This window comes from Cyprinodon variegatus, unplaced genomic scaffold, assembly GCF_000732505.1.
Source record: "Cyprinodon variegatus isolate N-32 unplaced genomic scaffold, C_variegatus-1.0 Scaffold10, whole genome shotgun sequence".
In the NCBI taxonomy this organism is placed as follows: Eukaryota; Metazoa; Chordata; class Actinopteri; order Cyprinodontiformes; family Cyprinodontidae; genus Cyprinodon; species Cyprinodon variegatus.
In genome coordinates this window covers 2,702,752-2,727,351 of record NW_015150463.1, presented here as the reverse complement: position 1 = coordinate 2,727,351, position 24,600 = coordinate 2,702,752, and the positions used below count along the sequence as shown (strand labels likewise).

The window sequence follows — 24,600 nt, the reverse complement described above, 5'->3', positions numbered from 1 at the left end:
TGAGAGCAGGTGTGGACACAAGAATATAGAGGGAGCTAGGAGAAGGAGACTGACCCAAATACAACCAAAAACTATACAACTAGAACAACACAAAACGGAAAAAACCAATGAAAACTCAAAAAGAAAACTTAAACGGAACAAAAACCATGACACACTGTCAGCCTTTGCCTCTTCTTATGTGTCCTGTAATTGTTTATTTGATATGATCTTTCTTTTCTTGCCTACAGTTATGTGTGTTTGAGAGGAAGCTCCAGTCCCACTCCATCCGATGACTCTCATGGCTACATCTGCCCTGCTGGACACAGCTGTCCTGTTGGTGCAGTGAGTGAAATGCCCTGTGAGGCTGGAACTTACAGTCCCGCCCCCGGTGCTGCTCAATGCAAGCTCTGCCTAAGAGGAACCATGTGTCCTTCTTCAGCTACTCAAGAGCCGTCTACCTGTCCAACTGGTGTGGACATAATAAATTATTATAGATGCAGCATTATAGTTGCAGCTGTTTACTCATTTGTGTCCAGCTGTGTTATGTTTTGCTATCCAGGTTTTACTAATCTGCCAGCAATAAATATTTTCTTCCATTCTAAGGCCATTTCTGCCCTGCTGGGACGGGGTTGCCTGAGGCATGCCCTAGAGGTACTTTCAATAACCAAACAGGAGCTTATTCTCTCTCTGCCTGCTTGCCATGTCCTTCTGGAGAGTACTGTAGCTCATATGGAGCCTCTACTCCGCAAGGTAAAAGCACAAACTAAGATGTTCACTGATGTCATTCCAAGTTAAAACTAAAGTATAATCATGCTTAAGTCACTTGAGTTAATCAAACTAATAGTGTTGATGGGTTTTTTGTAGGTCCATGTTTGCAGGGCTACTTTTGCCAAGGTGGAGCTACAGGGCCAACACCTGAGAGCTCTGAAACCTTCCCAAAGAATGGACCCTGTCCTGTTGGGCACTATTGCCCAGCGGGGTCCATAACCCCAGTTCAATGCCCTGCTGGAAGTGTCCGCAATTCAACTGGTACTAGTTTGTTGGATACATCCTCATTTTAAGTGCCTTTATTTATTGTCCTGGAGCTTTTCCAAAATTCTGTTACTATATAAACACATTTTTTATTGTATTGTATTAGTATTTCATTTGATAGTCCAACACCTTCCTATTGACAGAGAACATTGATACATGGATTTACATATGTCTACATGTAGATTGATAAAACTTTTTGAGGAAAGGTATGTTTTATATTTAACCAGCTTTAACATCAGGAAAGTCAGGGATCATTAAACATGTTTAGTTACAGACAAAGCATGGAGAGCCACAAAACAATAGGTAGTATGGACGTCCACAGTAACTCTGGAAGATCTGCATATGTCCACTTATTGAGAGGTCTCCTCAGATTAAGGGTGAAAAATAAATTGCAACATCTTCAAAACCATTAAAGATAGCCGTTTCTGTTCTTGCAGCCATGGGAGAGAGATAAAACATTTCTCTGTTCTTCTCTGTATTGCCTTAACACGACAAACCTGATGAAATCACTATCAGCCTGTTAAAAAAAAAGCTCTGGGAGAGCTGATGACATCTGTTTTGAACCAATATGTGCAGTACATCAAGGATTTTGTTCTGACTGTAGGAGGTGTTTCCATGGAAAGCTGCATTGCCTGTCCTGCTGGCCACTATTGCTCTTCTGAGGGCCTGGCTAGTCCTAGTGGCCCATGCTCTGCTGGTTTTTACTGTCCATTTGACTTCTCCTCAACCACTCCATATGCCTTTCTTTGTCCAAAGGTATGTTTATTTGTGTACACTTCTTCTTTTACTTTTTTCATTTTTTTTTTACTTTTCTCTGTTTTTCAAAATTTCCCTATGCAGCATTGTTAATTCATAATGTCCTGTCAGATTAGTTGACTCCCGTCTGATATCTCTTTTATTCTCATTTCCATCTTAGGGTCACTTCTGTCCTGAAGGATCTGCAATGGCCTTGCCATGTCCAACCGGAGAATACCAACCAAACCCGGGCTCAGAGAACTGCATCCCGTGCCGCCCTGGATTCTTCTGTGAAGAAGCCATAGTGGGCGACCCCTGGCCCTGCCCTCCACACTCATTTTGCCCTGCAGGTAAGCTCTAAAAAGTTTGAAATGTGGGTGATAGTTTTTGTTATTTTCCTCTGTTACTTTTTTCTTTAGGGACCATGGTTCCCCACCCCTGCCCTGATGGGACATACACCCATTCAAACCAGAGTGGGTTGCAGGAAGAGAAGGAGTGTTTGCCCTGCCCTCCAGGGAGGTACTGCAGGTACTCTAGAATGATCCAACAGCTGGTGCTTGTATGTAAGAACTAGCTTTGCACATGTCTTTCTGTCATGTATATATAGAACTTCAATGTGCTCACACCATCTGGCACAACCCATGTACACCAACACTTGCTTGAAGGCAAGTACGAAACCCCCATTTAAATTTTTAGTCATGTAAAATCAAAAGGTTTAAGATACCTGCCATATCATATGGAGAAGTTTAAGTGAATAAATAAATGTACTTATTATGCACTGTTGTTATAACTGATTAAATGATACAGTGCAAAAATAAAATGTTACAGTTCTATATAATACAAACACAAATTTTACTGGCTGCCATAGTTTCATATTTTTAACAAATTCTGTTTTCACAGGGCTGGTAAGATCCAGGGTGATTGTGCTGCAGGATATTTATGCATTTCTGGAAGTGTAGATTTCACCCCTCAGGGATCAACGTATAACACGACCCACTGTGAGTGGGGCGTGCAGTGTGCAGGCCTGTGTCCACCAGGTACTAAGCATAATTTTTTTTAAACACCAGCAAAAACAATATATAGCACTGTAATCTGTTAAGATCATTTTGGTTCTTAAAAATGTCCATTCGTAATTCGAATCATTTATGTACTATTTTTTCTTTTTAGGCTTTTATTGTCCTCAAGGTACAGAACAAGCTCATCCATGTCCTGCAAACACAGTCAGCATTTCCTCTGGGGCGATGAGTCTAAAGGACTGTTCACCCTGCCCACCAGCGTATTGGTGCAAAGCTGGTGGGTGCTCACACAGATTCATACCTCAACTTTTTTAGATTACAACTGCAAATTATATAACACTGGGGCACTTGGGGTTTAATGTGGTCATCTTATAGCTGGAAGTGCATTTATTTAAAGTGAATAAAAAAGAATACATGCTTTTCTGATTCCTCTAAGAAATTTGATTGGAAAACTGTAATGTGCATTTATATTTAGCCTCACTGCATTGTGTTACAGCTGTGTAGCCTCAAGTCTTTTTAAATATGTCTAAAGTGTTTGTCACAAACAAGAACAAGTAGTAGCTGATTATTCTTCTTTGCACAGTTTTTTAAGCATATTTATTGTATTCAGGAGACTTTGACTGAGCTATTCTGACAATGAATGAAGGCCATGAATATACAGTTTGTTCTAAAATGGAGTCTTTTTGATTTAATCATTTTTTTTATCCCTTTGAGATAAAAGAAAATGCTGCAGTTCTGGTTAAGATTGACAGTTTGAGTTAAAACAGTGACTTGCAAACTTCACAATTTAGACAAAAATGGTGACATTATACAGCACACCTTTACAAGTGGATTACCAACAAGTATGTAAAATAGTATCACCCTTAAATAATAACTGTGCCTAATAGAACATTTTCTGTTATTTCATAATCTGCTTGTTGCATGTAAAAGCAGCAGAATTGCATATTTTAGTGCTTGCTATATGGACCTGAAAGCGGCCTCTCATTTCTAAATTGAAAGGTGAAAGACTCATGACATAAGATTGCCAGAGATTTATTCCTTTTCCACTTTTGTCATGTATATATATATATATATATATATATATATATATATATATATATAGTTACATAGGCATGGGGAATTGCAGGCTAACAAAAGAAGCCATGCGACCCCCATTCCTGAGGGGTGGACCTGTTTCAATTTCCATGTTGTCTAAGCAAAAAAAAAAAACAAGGCTTTGTTGGGCTACTGTTTAAAGCAACTCAATGCTATTTCTGACATTTGAATTGAAAAAGGTTCCTGGATGGGAAGTGAAACATCTTCGAACTTGGAAACAAAGTCCATTGGTTTGATTTTAACTTTTTTGGAATGACTATGACCTGGAAGACTGAGATTCTTCACTAGCATAGTTACATAGAGGATTCACAGCATGGCTACTACAATAGTGCTGACAATGAGTTAGCTTAGAGCTAAAAATGCTCGCTAGTCCATCCATACTAGCCTAACTCTTCAAACAAATGAAAGGGAGGAATTAATCAGAAAGTAACACACAGCACGAATCGTATATATTCTACGTATCTTTCACAAGAGTAGAGTATTTATTAAGCATCAGATGAAAGCGGGCAAAAATATGTTCACTTGTCAGCTCAGTGGAATGGAGGGGCTGGGATTTGGCTTTGTTTGGCCTGGTTTTGTTCAGTTGGTTACGTTCAGGGGAAGCAGTGTGTCTCGATTCAGCCCAGGAACACAGTGCGTTCATGCAACAGGCAGCTCTCAAAGAGACTTGAATTATTCTGATGCACAAAACAGAAGGAAACTATGCAGTGCTTTATTTTGTTTCTGTTGGCAGACCAGAACTGGAGAGATTATCATCTGCTTCAGCAGGCTGGTTTACAAATCAGCGTATTCAATCTGGTTTGATATGCAGGAAAAACAAGTCACTAGTTTCAGCTCCTATGAACCGTAGGCAGGGTGTAGTCTTATTCAGCCGGCGAACACAGACTCTTCCCTGAGGGGTTTTGGTGGTTAGAATCCGGCGTGTCTCGCTTCACGGGACTCGCAGGCCACCGACTAAAGAGACCATGGGCTTTGAATTGGCTGCTTAAGCGCGCGCTGTCGATGTGGCTCCAGGTGGACTGCTTATATGATTGAGATTTGATCCTCAACATATGCTTTAACCTGACCACAACTTTATACCAGACATGTCTGCTGTGTTTCTGAGTCTTAATGGTGCTATTTGTTTAATATTGGTCTCTATCAAACTGTTTAGACATTTACAGTACTTCTTCATCTTTAATGATAGGCTATAAAATAACACACAGGTGGACCATTTTCTTTGACATCTGAAGACAATTGATTGCACCTAATTTAGGGGTGTGAGATTAATGGAGGCTGAATACACTGCCCAACACAGGTTTCAGATGTGTGCAACTTTTTTGCTTTTGTTTCATCCACAGCAATTATTGTGTACCTTTCAGTGGAATTTGTTAAGTTACAAGAATTGTACAGACTAATTGTAACTCATATTAGAGCAATTAAAGCGGAAAAAAAAAAAAAATTAAAGTCTTTTTAAAAAAATCACTAATGTCCAGGGTTTCTTTGATCGCAGGAGACCCAGTACTTCATCTGTGTCCAGCTGGTCATTACTGTGATGGTCTGCCTGGAATTGACTTCAGTGGTGGTACTGGACCCCGGCCATGTCCTATGTTCACTTTTCGAGCTTCCCCGGGAGCGGGAAGCAAGGGTGATTGCCGCCCCTGTCCTCCAGGTTCACACTGCAATAGAACAGGTGCTATAAAAAAGCTTTCCAACAGATAATTTATTAAAAGTTTAAATCAAAGCCATGGTTTTTATATGAATGGCTTTGATATTTTACCTTACTTATACACCCCCCTTCTTTTTTAAATTGTAATAATGCATAAAACCCACTTTGAATTTACGCCCTACTCTAGTGGGCTTAAATTGTAACTTTTATAGTTTAAATAAATTCAGAGCAAATTATCATTTGTATTCATGTGCTACCTATACATGTTTTTCAGTGCCACTGCCTTGAATAAGAGTTAAAGAATACAATGTGAGGAAAAGCTCTGAATTTAAAACTGGTCACTTGAGGCCACAGAGAAATAATTGAGTTGTGGAGTTCCAAAGAAAAAGTACTTCCTAATCCCTTTTTAAAAAGCTCCAGGCTTGAAATTGAGCCCTATTGTAATTCCAGCTAATGAATAATGCTCAGCAGATAGTTTCCCTCCCTATTCCTCTTCTGATTTGAAAAGACCTCCGTTTTAAATAACATCAACTAAAGAACTTCAGGCTTGATACAATCGTATTTTTTAGTCTGAACCCTGAGGCATTCATCACTTCATTTTAAGTGCTGCTGAATCTGTGAGGATGATGATGCTGCAGATTTATTTTTACCTTCAGGAGTTTAACCTAAATAGATTTTTTTTTCTTCATTGTTTCAAATGTACCGGTCAGTCAAATGTTTTAGAAGCCCTTCTCTCAAATCAAGTTTGTTGATTCCAGAAGGAAAACAAAGAGCCAAATCTAACATTAGCCAGAGTTTTGCACATTTCCCTTAAAAATGTTAGGTGTATGACAAAAATCAAGAAAAAAAAAGAAAAAAAAGAGAGGAAATGTGTAACAGGGTAAATGCTTATCTATGACAATTTATGTGTTACTTCATTAGTTGGAATTAGAAAATGGGTACGTAAGAAACTGTTAACAATATAACTGGCTAATGCTAATATCTGGATAAAAATAACTGAAGATCATTTAGTTCCCTTAAGCAGTTCAAAAGCACAGTTTTTCTGCTTTAATGGCTTAATTGGTTTAATGTGAGTAAAATAATAAATAAAAAAAACTTTGGGATTTTCTAGGACTCACAGAGTATACCAGCAGTCCCTGTCCACCTGGCTTCTGGTGCAGTGGGACTGGACCACCCATCTTCTGCCCAGCAGGGACCAGGAGACTGTTTCCTGGAGCTGCTACACCCAACCAGTGTGAACCCTGTGCAGGGGGAACCTTCTGCCCTGACCCTCACATTACAGGAAAGCCCAACCTGGAAGGAACCCCCTGCAGGGCCTCATATCAGTGCCCCATCGGTAGGTATCTTTTTGAATTTTTAATTTCCAACCACATCCAGATGTGCATGTGGAGAGTATTTGACTCTACCACAGGAGCGGTTTCAGAGATGTTATGCAGAGCTGGCTCGTACTGTGGACCTCAGACTGCTGAGCCTCAGATATGTCCAGAAGGTTATATTTGCCCGGAGGGATCATATTCATATGACAACCCTAAACAAAAGTGAGTAACAAGCTGAAGAGTGTAGTTAGATCCAAATACATTATGTGACGTTTTATTAAGAAGAAGCTTTGCCTGTTGAAATGTGATCTTTATAGCAGATTTTGCACATTTTGTAAATAACCCTGTTCCATAACTCCACAGATGCCCATTTCCCTACTACTGCCCTGCCAACAGCTCTACAATGAAATCCTGTCCTGGAGGATCCATGCCTGTCAGTACCAGCGGCCTCAGAGGACCAAACAATAGCTGTAGCTTGTGTGGAGGTGGAACTTATCGTCCATACCTTTCCACAAGTCTGCAGTGCGCTCCATGTCCACAGGGATACTACTGCCCCAAAGGTACTGAGAAAACTAATTCCATATTGCCCTTTAGATTTACAATATTTATCTATTTTTTGTTGTGCAACTTTAACAAGGCACAGAAAATTACAACAGCAATCCCTGCCCTCGTGGATATTTCTGTGGAAAAGGATACACCCAGCCAAAGCCCTGCCCACCTGGCACTTTTGGTAACCTGACTCATGCAGAGGACACGAACGACTGTCACCCTTGTCCTGCCAACACCTTCAATCACCTGCCTGCTCAGAGGGCCTGCTTTCCATGTGGCAGTTCCTCCACCTCATTACCTGGTTAGATAACACAAATACAAAATACATAAAATAAAAACTGTTTGTTAAGTATAAACCTTATTCCTTAAATATCAAGTTTTAACATTTAAGGTTCAGGGAATGAAAAAGTTATAATTCAGTGTTTAGAGGGTTAAACTATAAAGGTAAATTGTTTATATTTCATAGTTAAGTACTGCAGGAATCTCTGTGAAATTACAGAACTATTGATCATTATATCATAAATTGTTCTTCCTTCTCTTATTTTTGATCTTCAATTTCTTTAAACAAGATAAAAACAGACAACTAGCTGGCATGCTCAATGAGCCATCACACTATAAGGGTGGCCCTCTGCCCAGAGGTTAAATTCTGGAGCAGAGCCAACCTTTCCACGGAATAATACAGAAAAAGAACCAACACAAAAGGAAGCCCAACACAATATAAGTTAAACATTAATTTCCTAAACACAGACATAAAATCACTTTGTTGACAGGTAATAAAAGGAAAAACCATGACATGATGAAACTTTGAGTAACAAGTCAAAACTAATAAGAAGTTATTGTTTTTCCAAAACAACTTTATGTATTGCAAAATGATAATTGCAGGGTCTTCTACGTGTACCTGCACTGGGAAGAATCGAGCCTTCCAATATTCTGATGGGTCCTGTTTATGCAGAACTGGTTTCATCTACTACAATGAGCTGGACTTTAAAAGTTCTACTTCTGACAGTAAATTGGACTGCCAGCCTGAGGTCAGTGAAGAAAAGGTTTAAAGAATATTTTTTTGACCTGAATACTTGCATCAAAACTGATTTTTTTGGTGTCTAAAGGTTGGCTGGGGCATATCTAAAGGTGGCAGTGATGCAACAAACAGCAACATCATTGTGTTTGAAGACTGCTCTGATGTTAGCGTCTTTTGGTTTTGTGTTTCCTAGGTGAACAGACGATGTAGTACAGGAGAAGTACGATTAGCAGCCTCCAGGGAGTGTGTCTCACCATCCCTCCACTCCTGTAATATAACCTGTGGATTACATGGAGGCACTCTGGATGTAGAGATGGGCATGTTAGTCTCATTATTTATTTATTTTTCCCTGATACATTACCGATGTAAATTGCCGTTCAAAACTTATCTCAGCGTAGAGAACTCGACTGTATTTTTTAGCTCAGTATGTCTGATATGCCTTGTCTCCTATCCCCTCTCCTGGTGTCCCAGTTGTCTGTGTGAGCGATATATGTCTGCAGAGGAGATTTGCAATACCTCCTGCCTTTTCAGGCTTCCTCAGCTGTCTGCCAAGCTCATGCCGGATGGAGACTTGCATATGAGCCTTAGAGAACAAAACAACAGAGTCTGGAAAATGGTGAGAGGAAGCTGATAGAGTCAATGACAAAATGATGATCAGCTGCAGATTTAAATCACAGCGGATTATCCCATCATAATCAGTTATTTACCATTTGCAAACTGTTGCATGTGCAGATGTGAAAACTGCTAGATGTGAATAAAACAGACACAATGGACTACCAGGATTATAAATATGGAGCTCAGACTGTATTATTATTGTATTATTACCTAAATAAACTTTCCAGACTCTTAACAGAATAGATGGAAAATTGCTCCAGCTGCATTGCATTTCCAGTTAATAAGCATTTGTTCTGACAAAAACAACACAATTTGTTTATTTACTACACAAAATAGTTTCTAAGTCTTAGTGTGTGATTGATACCTCAGTCAGTATGAATATGCACGTATTTTGGTAAGGTAAAATTAGTTCAATTTAGAAATAAATATAGAGTCTTATTAAAAATGTTGACTAAGCACACAACTAAGTTTGTGGATCCAAATGCATGAAGTAGTCAGGGAAAAAACAAAGACAGAGGGGGAAAAAAAGGATATACCAAACAAAAAAAAACAAACCCATCAATAATCCACAGATAAAGACAAGAATAAGTTGGCACTGAGTTGCCATAGTAACACATAGTAGTTAGTTCTTCTACTTAATTATGGAAATTACTTATGTTCTTCCTGCTCTCCCTCCTTATCTTCAATTATAAAAACGTAAACAGTAATCTATTTTTTTCTACTACATTCTGGGGGAACTAACAAAACGAAATGGCAATGGGCTATGGTCAATTTTTGTACTAACCTTCACAAAATGAGGAATATAGTTTTTATATCAATATAGAACAATGCATTATAGTGCAACATTGTTTTAGAAATGGAATTTAAAAAGGTTTTAAAAATTAAATGATTTAGTGATTTTTGTTTGTTAAAACAAAAATGTTTACAACATTATTTCTGTTTAAGAAAAGTATGGCAGATTGTTGCAGTGCCATTGGTTTATCAGTTTCTTTCCTCTATTTTCAGACAGTGACAAATGTTTTAGGCCCAGATATCCATGCACAGACATCTGGAAAAGTACATTTGATGCAGTTTACATCTGAAGGTGTCTTTGGTTGGATTCCACTTAATGGAGACATTGTTAATCTTTTCCTTTCAGGTGAGTATTGGATCAGTGGGATGCTTAGATTCACCTATCATTGGCAAAACTGTAATAATTTTAGGAAAGTTCCTTCCCGAAACGCTGCTAACAAAAAAGGAAGAGTTTCTGTTATTTCAAAAAAATTAAAATCAATATATGGATAAACTGGACTGTATTGTTAGAGTCACATTTATTATACAGAGTGAGTATATTAATATACCTACTCATAATTCTGGATGTAAATTTAATAACTCTACCAGTCAGCATCAGCAGAGTTTGTCAATGTTTTTGCTTACAGTTAAAGGTTAGATTAAAGGTTAAATGGCAATTGTCCTCATGCAGTTCTGCAGTGTTCTGGCGTATTCTTTAGTTAAGTATTTTTCCTAATTTTTATGAGATGTAAAATATAAAATCACAAACACCAACAACCTATAGTTTTATTGAAAGTAAAATTTTACAATAGTGGAACAGTATTATGAAATTCATGGTCACAGTGTCATATTAACTCATGGCTTTTTATGCAGAGTTTTTTAACTAAGCTTACACATGCAAAGCCACAGTTGATTTATGTTCCTTCATACAAACCCTCTGCCAGTCAATCAGACTTCAGCAAATGATTTCCTTACAGTTAAGCATAAAACACTCCTATAGTGTAAAGCATTCTTTTAATATCTCACTGCATTTTAAATGGTTTCATTCTTTTGTAGGAAGAAAAGTGAAGTGTCCTTGTTAAAATAAACCTAGCCTAAACAACTGTTAAATAGCATGTTTTTACTTCCACACCTCCAATAGCTTCCTTCAGATTTTCTTCGACTTCCCTTTTTTGGCATCACTACCAATTTTCTCATAAGGGAGGTGGAATACAAACTATTTTTGAAGTAACAACTCCTGCTCAAAAGAGTTTATCAAAATACTTATCATATCTGAGCTTTGATATGTTTTATGTAAATAACATTTTTATAATGTTTCTTAATTAATTGAAATCTAAATTATTTGCATGTGCAACTGTTTCGTCATCTTCGTCATGGTAATGACAAACAAAAGCTTAAATTGGAAGCAACCAGGTTGGCTCATTTTTTCTGTTACATCACCTATGCAGGAGTCTTTGTGAGTTCTGACGGCTGGCATTGGAGCAACCTTTAGTTGGAGTCTTGATGTTTCTAGGCACCTGGAGGCCCATCCTCCTAAGCTCATTTTAAGTAAGATGCAGATAAATGACCCACCATTCGTTCTCCCGAAAGGCATTCTACTGTAGATGGATAGATCAAAGTATACAATAGAATAATCTTAGGCTGCTCGATCCATTACAAAGCACTTTGAGGTATGTTTGGAATCAAATCCTGGTGGATCAAAACCTTTGTATCCAAATCTTAAGGATCTAGCCGTACATCTGAAGTTAACACAAATAATTTAACAGCTCTTTTTCATGTGTACCATTCCTTCATTTTATGCAATTTTATTTATGCAATGTACAGTAAAACTGTTAGAAAAAGCTGGTAGAAAGCTTTATGAAATATGAAATCTTTATCAACTTTAGCCATTCTCTTCAGTGTGTCGATGTAGTTATTTTTTGGTCTTGCTTAATTCCTTTTTTTATTTTGGTTAGAGGATTGTTATCCTAGACACAGAGTTTTTATAAAGGCTAAAGCAGGCTGATAAGCCTCAAGGATGGATTTTCTGACTCATTAAGAAAATCTCTAATCAATGCTTAAAGCCAAGCCATTTNATACACACACACACATATTGATATTATATTATATATATATATATATATATATATATATATATATATATATATATATATATATATATCAGTCAAAAAAAAGGGATGTAACAGAGTTTGCAAAAGGGCTTTTTACTCCATTATATCAGGAACCTATGAAAATATTAAAGCATCTACTTATATAACAAATGCTGTAATACAAACTTCTGCAACCGGATCCTGTCCTAACAAATCATAGAACTTTTTGGTTCATAATTATTCCACTCTGGAAAAAGAGTTGTTTGAATATTTAAATAAAAAGCCTATTTATGTTCATAATGGATGACCTTTGAAAGGATCTGTATTTTTCTTCCAAAGCCTTCACTCAACTCTTCTTATTTATCTCATAATGATAAATATGTTGAACTTCCAAAATTCATCAAGTATCTCTTCTCAGAACCAGATTCTATCTTAAATGCAAGATCTAGAAAAAGGAGAGACACTGAAGAGGATTATGATCGGAATAATACTGATGCCCTACCTCGAATCCAAAATCCCATATCCTGCCTTTCCTCTGGTGACATGCTAATTTTTCATCTAACCATCAACCATACTGGTATTTTGCTTTTATCCATTTGGCATCATAGTGGCATTCATTTGTTTTTTATTTTAGCTATGTTCCTGTTATTCTAACTTTTTTTATCTGTAGACCGCCGTCTCAGCCACTTCCCAGTGTACCATAAGGACCACCTATTCAACAGTAACCCAAGCTGGGACTTTGGAGCCTTCAGACATCTGCAGATCCTGATGAAGCAAACACATTTTAACTCCTCAATGTAATGTTGACTCCACACGAAATATAACAAAATGTAATCTAAATTAAAATCTTATCTCCTTTCTGGGGCTCTCCTCAGGTTTGCCCATGTTTTTTCAGAAGCGGGAAAGTATGTGTTTGTGGACAGTGCTGTCCCTCAATGGAGCATGGTTGTGGTGGTCAGTGAGGAAGGGACAGAATGTGACACCAGGGCAGCTACGTTTCAACCTATGACTCCAGCACACTTGGTCAAATATGGGATTGTAAAACATCACCAGCTAAACCTTCTGCCTGACTGGGGACTCATTACTGGCAAGTTGTTCATATGTTTTCAAGATTCCCTTCAGTATGATTAATGGGGTTAGTATGCTTACCTAACATATTTCCCTATAAATGAACACTGACTGTGTGCAGGGATCCTGAGCCTTCTGTTGGTCCTAGTTGTAGTCCTGACCACAACCATGCTGGTTCTACGACCCAGCAACGCAAAGTTCGCCCCCCACTGGAAGATAAAACCAAAGTGGCGAAGCCTTGGAGAGCCCTTTTGCCCAGCCGAGTGTGTTTGCAGCAGAGAAAGGTTTGTTAATGTAAAAAAAAGTAATACTTAAAAAAATTATAATAATTTACTCTCTTAACTATGTGAATATATAATATATGAATGTTGCTATACTTAGAACGGTATACTGCAACTAAAGCCTTATGTTTCACCTTAAAACTGGAGGGAAAAAATATATATATTTTTCTGTGTATGGAAGAACATACCTCAATAATATAGGATTTCAATTTTGTAGTTTATAATCATATAGTTATAGTTTAATATATTTTTTAACTGTCAATAGTGAGATGAGAAACATAGACCTGCATGTGGTAAACCAGTTTCTAAATGGCTTGCTGGGGGGCAGTTAATCTCAAGGAGCCATTTTTCTTTTGACTTATCATCAAATGCCCACTTCTATTGACATGCTGTTACCCCTCCAGCTAATCAATAAGAAATAATGCAGAATTTTTTTGTTTGTGCTTCATTTAAATTTCAGTTAAAAAATGTATTGGTTCCTAATTATAGATTAAGACCGGATATTTCACATATTAATCCTAGTTTATTATGTGAATATATCCATAACAAAAGGGTGGTTAGAAACCTATGGAGGTTGACTCATTTGATCAGCTGGGGGGAACAAAGTGCTTGATATAAGCTTTTTTTTTTTTTTTTTTGCCAAGAAACACAATTACTGATGAGTCCCTTTAGCTGATTACTTTGTGTTAACTGCTTCTGGACAGGCTGATTTCCTTCCTAGTGTGAGGAAACTTATCACAGTTCCCCTTACCTTGTTCCATACTAATAAGTCTCTGCTTTGCTCTCTGAATGTATAAAATGGAAATTGATTAACAGGGTTTAATAAGACTAAACTATTTAGCATTTGCATAGGGTTTTACTTGACTTTACATTATTCACAGTGATACAATGACAATTCAATTCAAAAGGGTATATTTATTACTCTCAGGGATATATTTCAAGTATTTATTTTTGCTGATGAGTTTGCAAAGTTAGTGTTTTTCTTGATTCCAGTGTCTCATCTACCGCTCAACAATACTTCATATTGTCTCTTTGGGGTTATAAATCCAACATATTTTATGCCAGTAAAGAAAGAGGAATACCCTAATCATTGAACTATTTTTAGACAATTAATTAAATTATTAGGGTGTTAGACATGTTTTAATATTTATAAGTGTTGTAATTTTCACTTCGATTGAATTTGGGTTGTACATAATCTTGAGAACATAAGCATTACAATTACAATAAGTGAAAACTTAAACATATTAATTAAATTAATGCTAAAAAAAATGTGGGACTATAAATAAGTAAACTGTAGCTATAGTATTGAACAGTAAATTCACTCAATTCTTGCTTTATTTATATCTACACCTGAACTACACTTTTCCTTACAAACAAATTTCTATTGATATGCTGTTTTTTATCTTGGAAAATGATAAAATGCTTTCTTTTCTTTTTAATAAACTCTAAGCCATATTTATTAAAATTAACAGAAATAAAGACTTTCAATATATCACTCCATCAAAACATGGCTCAAAACATCTGAATTGTCTTTTAGAGATATTAAACATGCTATTTTCAAAAAGGCTGCTTTCCTTTATTCATGTGTTTTAGTATAACAGTCCAGAGTCAAGGTGGCGTTCTTGGTAGCCGTGGTGTAGGTGAGGGAGCAGAAGCCGAGGAGCCTGCAGTATTGAAGGGAGGTAAAATTTTTGTTTGTCTCATTTTTCTGCAACTTTTTGTTCCAAAACTAAATAGATTTAACATACAGAATAGTGTTTGATAAAGAAGGAGAAAATGAAAGAGTTGACCAAGTAAATTAAATTGTATTTCTTTAAGAAACAGAGCATCTTCAGAAACACTTTTCTATAACTTTTCCAACTAATTTATTTTTCACTTCATTTGTAATTGTCTGGTAGTGTGCTCTGCTGACTGATAGTAGTACTGGCCCTAATGTTGCTCAGCTAGTGAGTAATATTCATTCAGCTTTATAGGATATTTAAATGGGCTGGTTATTATGAGTTCATTGTGCATGACAGCTTCTAGTTAACAGCGTATTTCTGAATTAGACACACGGTAGAGAAAATAATACGTAATATTGGACTGTAATGACTTTTGCTGATATCATTTATTTAAGGAGAGAGGGAGCTCAGTGAAATGACATGTGGTCAAATTAAGGAAAGTTTTTACTTCAAAGTGCAGCCATGCACCAAGAAGATAATCTCTCGATGACTGACGTTTAATTATCACATTTAGGAAGCGTGCCAGGCTGCTTTGATCTGGAGGAGTTCAATGTGAAGACTCTTTATGACAAACTAGAAGACCAGAACCTTCACATTGCCGCCCAGCTGGCCAGACATCGCAAAGACATGCAGGAATTTTATAGGAGTATCTGCCATCAGGCTGAATCACTGAAGGTTTATTCACTTGTTTGTGTTTTTAATCAAATAAGTTAGTCAGCATTGAGGATATATAGAAAAAAAAATAAAACAAACTGCATTATTATTTAAGGATGTCTTTGAAAATATGGATTATAAAAACCTAAGTGCCCTTAAAGAGATGCTTGGCCACAATGCGATGAACGCCAGACCGTTGCACACTTACATTGGAGAGAGTGACAAGCAAGGTAAGAATATATGTGCTTATCAATTAATTAGTAAAGCTAAATAAGGCAACAAATGTGCAATAGCTTTTAATAAAAATAAAAAATAAAAACATGTTACTTTATCAACAAAGAGAGACATAATTTGCATTTATAAAAGCAGTGGGACACATATAGAGAAGCCAGCAATTAAATTCATTATTCCCATTATGTTGGTTTATTCAATTAAGATACATATTGTATGTCTTGGTGCAACTTTAGTGCAGCTTTTTAAAATCTCTATTATACTTCAAAAGAAGAAGATAAAGATGATCTTTTCGCTATGTAATTTGTCATTACATTTCATACTTGATGGATAACAGAGAAGAATAAATTGTTTGCTGACACTTTATACTGCAGTAGTGGTTGTTGCATTAAAACATGTGCACTCTTCTTGCAAAAAATATGAACAACACTTAAGACAGCACATAAGACAGCATTCACAACCATCTGTTGTGAGCGATAATGGCACACTCTTCGGCTTTACTGTAATGGCTCATCGAGTGGTCTGCGTGTGACTACAGGCTAAAAAAATATTAATATTATCTGAAAACCTCCTAGAGGGAATCTTTTAAGATGAGCTTTTATTATTATTAAACATCAAGACATAAATCCAACAGATAATAAAAGTTGGATCGAAAGATATAATCTATTATCATCAAATTCCCGTCTATTACAATTGGTCTTCTAACTATAAGAAATAATCTGATGAATGGCAAATTAAATTTGCAATATTCATTGTTGTTCCATCTGATACATCATTTAAACTGGCCACTAGGTCAACATAAGATTTTGGGACAATAAATGGACTTTCTATTCTCTTCTATTCTAGCTGTAGTCACATAGTTAAATCTCTCATTAGCAACATTTTTATTGGTCTTATAATGATTGATTTCAACATTTTATTCCTAAGACAAGGTTTTAACACACAAGAAAACCAAAAAAAAAACATGAAGAAACATTTTGAATTCATTGTGGCTTGTATCTAATCCACATACAGTCAAGATTATACTAACAGGATCAATACTTGGAATATCCTCCAACTCAAACTTCATTTAATGTGTCTTAGCAATTTAAAAATACATTTTTTGGCCCCAAATTCTAAAGTCCTGGCTCTTGTCCTATCAGAAAAGATTGAATGGAACCAAATTGGTTAACTTCCTAACTCCTGACTCTAATTATAGTTCTGTTCTTTAAGAGCATGGTGGTCATGGAAGATGTTTGTCCACCATTTCCCAGTGATATAAGTTTTACATTTTAATGAACTGTCAAGGTGCCAACCAGGAAGGAGGCCCTGTTTCAAATAAGCACCAACAGCTCAACCAATATGTATAGTTTTCCAATTAGATTAACTAAATGTGTTTTGAAAAAAAAAGTTATAGAATCAGTTTGCATCAGTAACAAGGGGTATGTTTAGAGGAGTCAAGATTAGGCTTTAACATTAAGGTTACATGTGCTTAAAACCTATCAAACATAGATGGGCAGCATCATGCTGAGGTCTGTTTTGCAAGTCTGTCTTTGGTACTTATTGGGAGTCAGTGATATTAAGAGGTGTGTTTTTTATTTATTTTTCTTCAGATTTAATGCTCTAAATCATTCTTATCTAATCATTTTGACCAGTTTAGTGAAATGTACTAACAAAAATTTTGCTAAATTTATACATTGAATTTATGAAATGTTTGTTATCTGTTTATTTTCCTACAAATGGGCATGTCCACCACCCAAGTTGAAGCATATGTGTCGTTACTGGGAGCTGTTCTTAAATCAGTTGATGGTCTCTTATGCAAGCTGATGGGAGAATCTTGGCAACACCAGGATCTGCATGGTTTACCATGTTCTAGAGATTGTGAGGCTCAGGCTGGATATATGCATCCTGGAGACACCAATGTGTGTTTTACAAAGGTACATTTAGAAACATTTATAAATTGTTTAAACCAGAATATGAAGGTGTATTTCTCTTTTATTTGACCCCAGTTTTCCTCAGTGTCTATGAATAAAAGAGAATCTCCTTCTCATGAGACAGGTTAGACACAAATCTTTACATTCTTAGGTTTTTATTTTCCAAAGTATTAGTATGTGTCTAAAAAATATTTCTCTGTTCTATAGACTGTGAACAGACCACAGCTCCTTGTCTCAGTGATGACGATCTATCCAAATTGGTAACCATATCTCCTTTGTTCAAAACTCTGCAAGATATTCTGCAGTCCTTACAGCAGCTCACCAAGGATGAGTCACATCAGAATCTCTGCAATGGCGCAAGTACAAAACATTGTCTTTTTCTTCAGAATAAACAGTTTAGAGTGCCTTGCAAAAGTATTGTCACCTCTTGAACATCACATGTTATTAATATTCTATTCAGTAAACCAATACAAAAGAGTACATAATTCCAAAACAGAAAAAAGGTGTTTTTAGTTTGTAGACCATCCTTTGCTGCAATTATAGATGCCAATTCTTGGGGAGGCATCTCCCCTTACCTTTCACATCTACAGAATACAGATTCTTGCAATTCTTCGCAAATTCCCTAAAGATGGTGGTGCAAATTTCTACATGAAAGGCATTAGTAACACATAATTATGCTTTGATTAACTGTTCCATTGAAGAGCTGATTGGATGTTAAGGGTTTTTTGCCCGGGCATAATTTAATTTTCTATTCCCTTCTCTAAGGGCTTTCAAGCCTTTAACAAAATTTCTTTAAAGATTGGGCTGGATTTAGCTTCTTCCATCTTCCCTTCAACTTTGACCAGCTTCCATGTTTCTGTTGTGCAAAAGCATACTGCTACCACCTTGCTACACTATGGTGATCTTAAAGGTTACTCACTGTTATTATTTTTTCGAACCTGCATTTTGCACTTAGGCCAAAGGTGTCAATTAAATCTGACCAGAGGACTTATGTTTATATCTAGCCCTGCATAGCTTGCAGCAACTGCGAACAGAATGTCTAATGTTTTCTGTCATTAAACATTTTGTTGTTGCAACTCTTCCATACAGACAGAATTTCTGGTTTACATCATTAACAGTAGTTTATTTTACATGCGCTATTCTTCAGCTACTCTAGAGTAACCATTGGCCTCTTCTCTGCTTTGCTGATTCATTCTCTTCTTGCCCACTCTGTTTAATTAGGTAGTCAACCATGCCTTGCTAAGTTTGTAGTGATACACAACGATCAATCAGTGCTCTGTGAGTTGGTTGAATTGAGGAATATAGTTTCTTATGCTAGATACAAATTCTCCACACTGTATTTTTCAGGGGTCAATGGAGAGAGGATCACCAATAAATACTAAACAGATTATTTAATTGATTGATTGATTAAGTGATTGATTGAGTTTATTGATCTCACAGTGGAGACATTTAAATTTTCTTTAAATAGAGAAGCAGAAGGTGCCAAAGGAAGAAAAAGGTTGATGGGATACATACAATATATACAGTGCGCCCACGTATGACTGCTTTTTTTTTGTGTTTACATGGTTATTTATATAGATGGACATTTATATATATAGCTATTGCATTGGATATCAAGAATAAAGAAGCACGTTATTGCACAGGGTAATAAATAGTGATTGCACATTATACATTGCAAAAGTTATTGCCATTGTTGTGTTGCATTGTAGTGTTAGGTTGCAACAGGAATTAATGACCTGCAGTAGCGCTTTTTTTTTTTACAAACAGGGAGTTAAGTCTTTCACTAAAGGAGCTGCTCAGCTCCTCTACAGTCTGGTGCAGAGGGTTGAAGGTTTTGTCCATGATGGATATAAGCTTGACCAGCACCCACCTCTCACACACTTCCTCCACTGAGTCCAGAGTGCAGCCTAGGACAGAGGTGGCCTTTCTCACTAGTGGGAGTGAGGTGGGGGACTTCTCCTGATGTCGATCACCATCTCCTTGGTCTTTTTTGGAGAAATGTGGAGAAAAAGTAACATCAAGACTATTTTTCTGTATGGGGATTAAGCACTATTTTTGTCAGCCTAGCACAGTTAAACTTATTGAATGAAAAGGGGTTTGAATATGAGAAATTGGTGGGAAAAATCCAAGGGGGATGATTGTTTTTGCAAGGTAAGGAATGTCAAATAATCCCAAACATAAGACTCTGATACATTTTTTTTCTTTTGGCAGAAATGGAGCTTCCTATCCAAGAGAACCACGATGGAAATCTAATTCCAACTGCCCTGGATAGCCTGTCTCCACACCACTCAGCTGTTTACATGTTTGGCTGCCATGTGATGCAGTTGCTTGCAGATTCCGCCATGTTCCCCTCTGTGCTTCTTTTACTGGCAAAGTCCGTTCCCTTTTGCTCATCTCACTATAACGAGAATCTCTTGGCTCATTGCACAGGGGACTTCTATTTTGATCCAACCAATCAAATCCTTTATCTGTCAGAGTCAAAGCTTCAGCATGTGGGGCACTTTATTGCTATCATTCTGCAGTCCATGGCCCACATAGCAGTAGGTAATAAAACAGTACAAGAGAGTCCTGAATGCCATGCATAATATTATAGCCTGTGCAATCATATTTGAGCAGAAAGTATGTAATCTTCTTCGGCAGCAGAATGATTAATTTTCATTGTTGTTATCCAGGATCCAAACCCCAAAGGTTTCTGCAAACTCTACATGAGGCCATTTCAACTATAAGCCTTCAGCTTTTCAACCTTTCCTTTAAATGGAGCTCAGCAGAGGTGTGTAAGAGCTACATGAAACTCACTCATCATCTTTGCAGAGTTTGAAATGTAGGCTGATAACTTTTTATAGCTTCTTTTTTCAGCCTAATTTTGATGCATTAGATGGGCGGCACAGTGCATTAGTGGAGCAATTTCTCAATATCAGAGTTCCCTCTGAAGCGCGCTTCACTGAGTACCAATTAGCTAGAAGGTTGGTGAGAAAAATAAAGCTTACAGCAGAAGATATTATATTCATTTGATGATAACTTTTCTCATTTTTTTCTGTTTTAGATTAGAGAGATACAAGTATTTTAAACTGGAGGATTTTGTCTGCAACCTCAAACAAAGATCAGATTTAAATGCAGGTATGGGAGCTTTTAGTGCTCAATGTATGATTTTATAAGCCTGCTCTTTTCTTCCAATTTTGGACGTTATTAAAAAAATGCATATAAAATACTTTTAGGGGACTTGGAGAAAAAAAAAAAAAAAGACATTTCTTTCTCAATGTATAGATGCCTTTATAATTTGCATTAGGACTATTACTAGTAAAATTTTTCTTAACTTTTTCTGGCAATGTAGTATAGTATAAAATGTGCAACAAAGAGTATTTGCAGTCTGCCTTCTGTTTCTTTAGCTTTCTAACAAGAAGGGGGAAGTCATAGTAGACAAAGAGTATCTCTTTTAAAAATCTTCAATTCTTCAAGAAATTGGAAACAGAGCATAAAAGGCAGGAAGTCATATGTTAAGATGCTTCCACTAACCAGATGCTAGCTCTGAGAAGTTAGCTCTGCTGTTTAAAATCTGAGCAATTACATTTTGCATCAACACTGCCAGTTCAAGTCAATATATTATTAGTACATAGTTAAACTAATGATGTATTTTATTAATTGGATATTTTGGTCATTAGGTTAACACTTATGAACCACTCAAGAACCACTACACAAGGCATACAAAATTAAATAAATAAATAAAAAGAATAAAATAAAAGATAACGATTTTTATATCTTAACATGAGCATGCAATCCATGTTCAGTTCTGGTATTTATTGTATTAGTATCCTTTGTTCAGAAAACAATAAAGTTCAATTAATCTATTAGAATAATGCACATCATCAACAAATGAACAAATCCATCTGCACTATCAGACTCTTTGTTGTTTTATTTGTTTTTCCCTTTTAACCTATTAGCATCATTCAGCAATTGTCCATATGGAGAGAAAGTCAATTACTACTTCCTGAATGACTTTAATAGCTTTCGTTTTTAACAAATGAATCAACATCTGAGTACACTATGTTACCATTGAGTGCTGTGGGAGTACTCAGAGGAACTATTTTATTGGAAAGCAACCCCATACTGCTCTGTGCATTAATTGTTAATTCTTTCAACAGAGATTTAATGAAGCATTTTTTTTCTTTTTTTTTTTATGTTGACTTATTAGCATGTAGTCTAATTTCTGCAGGATTACCACCAAATGGGACACCACTGCAGGTAACAAAGTTGCATGTCATAAACAATTAGAAGAAAATGACCAAGGATAATAATCATGATTTCCTGTATACTTTACATACATGATCCATTTTCCTTTGCTTCAGATGTCATGTGTAGAGGAAGAAATTGACCGTATTAGTGAATCTTTCCTGCAGTTAAGCCTGCAGCTGCAGGAGAGAGCTCAAATAAGCTCGAAACTAAAGGAGACAGAGAGCAGTGCTGGAGAAGAGATGGTATCTTTTCAATGAATTAATTGTTTGAATTAATATTTGTTTTAATTGATTTTTGGTGTGTCTAGCCCAGAATTATTTATCTTTCATCTGAATTATTTCTAATCTATTCATTGTATATATAATTTTAGGATCTTGTAACAGATTTTCGTTTAATTACAAACAGGGACTTGCAAAAATATTCACATTCCTGAGACTAACAACAGTGGATGACATTACAACAACAAACTGTAATGTATTTAAGTGATATTTTTCTTTGAATCATTACATGTATTTTTTATTGAGTTATAAAGTTATATAAGTTATTTATTCCCTTTGGAATTAAGTATTTTTCAATTTAGCTTAAGTAGCACATAATTGGAAATGTGAATGTAAATGTCATCTGTGGTGTTTATTTGTGTTACGTCTTACCAAGGTCTTTGGGTCGGGATTCAATTCTGAAACAATTTTTTTTTCTTGCACTACACCAGCGCATTCCTACCCCCAAACCTTAACATATCTGGAGTTTCACAAGTTTTTTACAAGTTTTTAGTTAATGACTTATCAGCACTTTATGAGCTAATATAATGTAACCTTGTTATGATGGTTTGTAATCTCATGCTTTAAATTTCTCAGATTACATCAGACAATTTCAAATGATTTTATTTAAGACTACCAGAGTAAAAAAGGCTGAATACAGATGCACATTGCACTTATACTCTATATTCACCCAACTTTTTATAGCATAAAATGCCTTTAAAATATTCTGACATTATTGGAGGTCACAGAATAAACTGTGATAAGGTTTAAGGAATGTGAACAATTTTGCTATACCCTGTAAAAATAAAAAGCATATTGCTTTCTTGTAATGCCATGAATGGTATCAATCTTTTAAACAAATCCCTCTGTCATGGTTATGTTAATTTGCTCCTAGTCAGCCTTGACGCATAACATAGAAGCAGACATTAGTATGCATATATATATATATATATATATATATGAATTATCTATATCTGCAGAGGGAGACATCAACAAACATGCAAAGTCTGAGTCGAAATGGAACGATCCTGTTGGAGTTGAAGAGGTGTTATACATCACAGCGCCTCAATGAGCTCCAAGCCAGATTAAGCCAAATGAGACAGTGCCAGCTGTTTGACAGCAGGCTGAAAGATGGAAACGAAGGCTGTAAAGAAAGCAATGAAGGCTCTGATCAACACAGAGAAAAGGAGCACAATCCTGCAAGGGATCCTTGAAGTCCTACCTATCAACAGCGGTCATCCAATATTTCAGCCCATCAGAAGCCAAGCCCACACAGGCTAGAGAGCACTAATGTTTTAGATTATACAATAGGGAGTTATATTTCTGACCAGCAGCAAAATGGCTCTGTTCAGTCTAATAATCCTGATACAACAATGGCTATGACTAAGACCAAAGGTCAGTTCTACTAAAAAATGTCAGAAGGAATTTAGAGCCTAATAGTGAGACCAAATGGGAAATGGAAAAGGACACAGAACTATGACAAACATGTTTTTGATGTTTTGTTTTGTTAGATGGCAATGTTGTACTCCTATTTCCTGCCCTCTGCAACTTCCCATCTGTTATTTTTAACCTATAATAGCTTTGAGGTAATCTTTGTACAAGATAATACTCTGTTTTGTTTGCTAAAGCATGATCCCAGTAATCTCAGTCTTAGCATGCATCAGCTTTAAAACATTTCAGCTGTGCTCTGTTAACTCCCAGCGATAACAGGCTAAACTATGCCACCGAGTTGCAGTATAACAGTCTTTAATCTTTCCAAATAGGTTCCCTGTCAGGTGTGGATAAAGAGAGTGGATTCAGGCCTTTAATATACTCTTTGTTAATTATTATAATCTAATACTGATAATAAACTTAAGCTGACTCACAAATGTCTCTGTTTTTGTTTCCTGATAAGAACCTTGTCTTCATAAGAAGACTACAACTTACTGGCTGTTTTATCTTAAGAGGCAAAAATGCTTACAAGATTTATGCTTTCATACATTTGCAAGGCAATCTGAAAAAGTAATTTTATATAGGACTGTGTGGTGCACAAATATTTGTGTTTCGTAACTTTGAATTATAAGGCCTAGATAAAACTGCCAGTCTGGATGGAATAGTATGGCCACAATGAAAAAAAGACAAAATACTACAAACAAAAGCAGGGTTTTTTGATCATAACTGGCTTATTCTGAAGCAAATCAAAAAGAGGGAGAAAAATATTGTAATAAGGAGTTTAAAGAGACAAAGAACTTCTCAAAGATGTGTAAAGTGAGACCTAGTTAATACTGTATTAGAAAAAATAAATGTTACTGAACATTATCATTACACTTAGTGATAATAAAGGGATGTGCTAGGTTTGGAGCAAATGTGTTTGTCGTAACATTTCTACCCACTGGAAGTTT

At 36.3% G+C, this 24,600-nt stretch overlaps 1 protein-coding gene across 1 annotated transcript in view; it reads left to right on the top strand.

Moving 5' to 3' along the window:
• Window positions 1–24,014, top strand: part of LOC107087616 — an 80,959-nt gene extending 56,945 nt beyond the window's left edge. The window contains exons 69-102 of the mRNA XM_015379293.1: window positions 228–448; window positions 583–729; window positions 844–1,008; window positions 1,616–1,767; window positions 1,928–2,096; window positions 2,166–2,274; window positions 2,647–2,783; window positions 2,914–3,039; window positions 5,350–5,529; window positions 6,617–6,841; window positions 6,917–7,043; window positions 7,185–7,381; window positions 7,459–7,671; window positions 8,253–8,398; window positions 8,582–8,709; window positions 8,860–9,004; window positions 10,009–10,141; window positions 12,283–12,441; window positions 12,535–12,661; window positions 12,740–12,951; window positions 13,054–13,216; window positions 14,807–14,895; window positions 15,449–15,609; window positions 15,704–15,818; window positions 17,560–17,735; window positions 17,808–17,856; window positions 17,940–18,092; window positions 19,944–20,276; window positions 20,405–20,502; window positions 20,589–20,695; window positions 20,776–20,849; window positions 21,943–21,971; window positions 22,076–22,204; window positions 23,200–24,014. Coding sequence (XP_015234779.1) covers window positions 228–448; window positions 583–729; window positions 844–1,008; window positions 1,616–1,767; window positions 1,928–2,096; window positions 2,166–2,274; window positions 2,647–2,783; window positions 2,914–3,039; window positions 5,350–5,529; window positions 6,617–6,841; window positions 6,917–7,043; window positions 7,185–7,381; window positions 7,459–7,671; window positions 8,253–8,398; window positions 8,582–8,709; window positions 8,860–9,004; window positions 10,009–10,141; window positions 12,283–12,441; window positions 12,535–12,661; window positions 12,740–12,951; window positions 13,054–13,216; window positions 14,807–14,895; window positions 15,449–15,609; window positions 15,704–15,818; window positions 17,560–17,735; window positions 17,808–17,856; window positions 17,940–18,092; window positions 19,944–20,276; window positions 20,405–20,502; window positions 20,589–20,695; window positions 20,776–20,849; window positions 21,943–21,971; window positions 22,076–22,204; window positions 23,200–23,433 — 5,128 coding nt within the window. The 3' untranslated portion in view covers window positions 23,434–24,014. The remainder of the gene's footprint in view (window positions 1–227; window positions 449–582; window positions 730–843; window positions 1,009–1,615; window positions 1,768–1,927; window positions 2,097–2,165; window positions 2,275–2,646; window positions 2,784–2,913; window positions 3,040–5,349; window positions 5,530–6,616; window positions 6,842–6,916; window positions 7,044–7,184; window positions 7,382–7,458; window positions 7,672–8,252; window positions 8,399–8,581; window positions 8,710–8,859; window positions 9,005–10,008; window positions 10,142–12,282; window positions 12,442–12,534; window positions 12,662–12,739; window positions 12,952–13,053; window positions 13,217–14,806; window positions 14,896–15,448; window positions 15,610–15,703; window positions 15,819–17,559; window positions 17,736–17,807; window positions 17,857–17,939; window positions 18,093–19,943; window positions 20,277–20,404; window positions 20,503–20,588; window positions 20,696–20,775; window positions 20,850–21,942; window positions 21,972–22,075; window positions 22,205–23,199) is intronic.
• The last annotated feature ends 586 nt before the right edge of the window (window positions 24,015–24,600 follow it).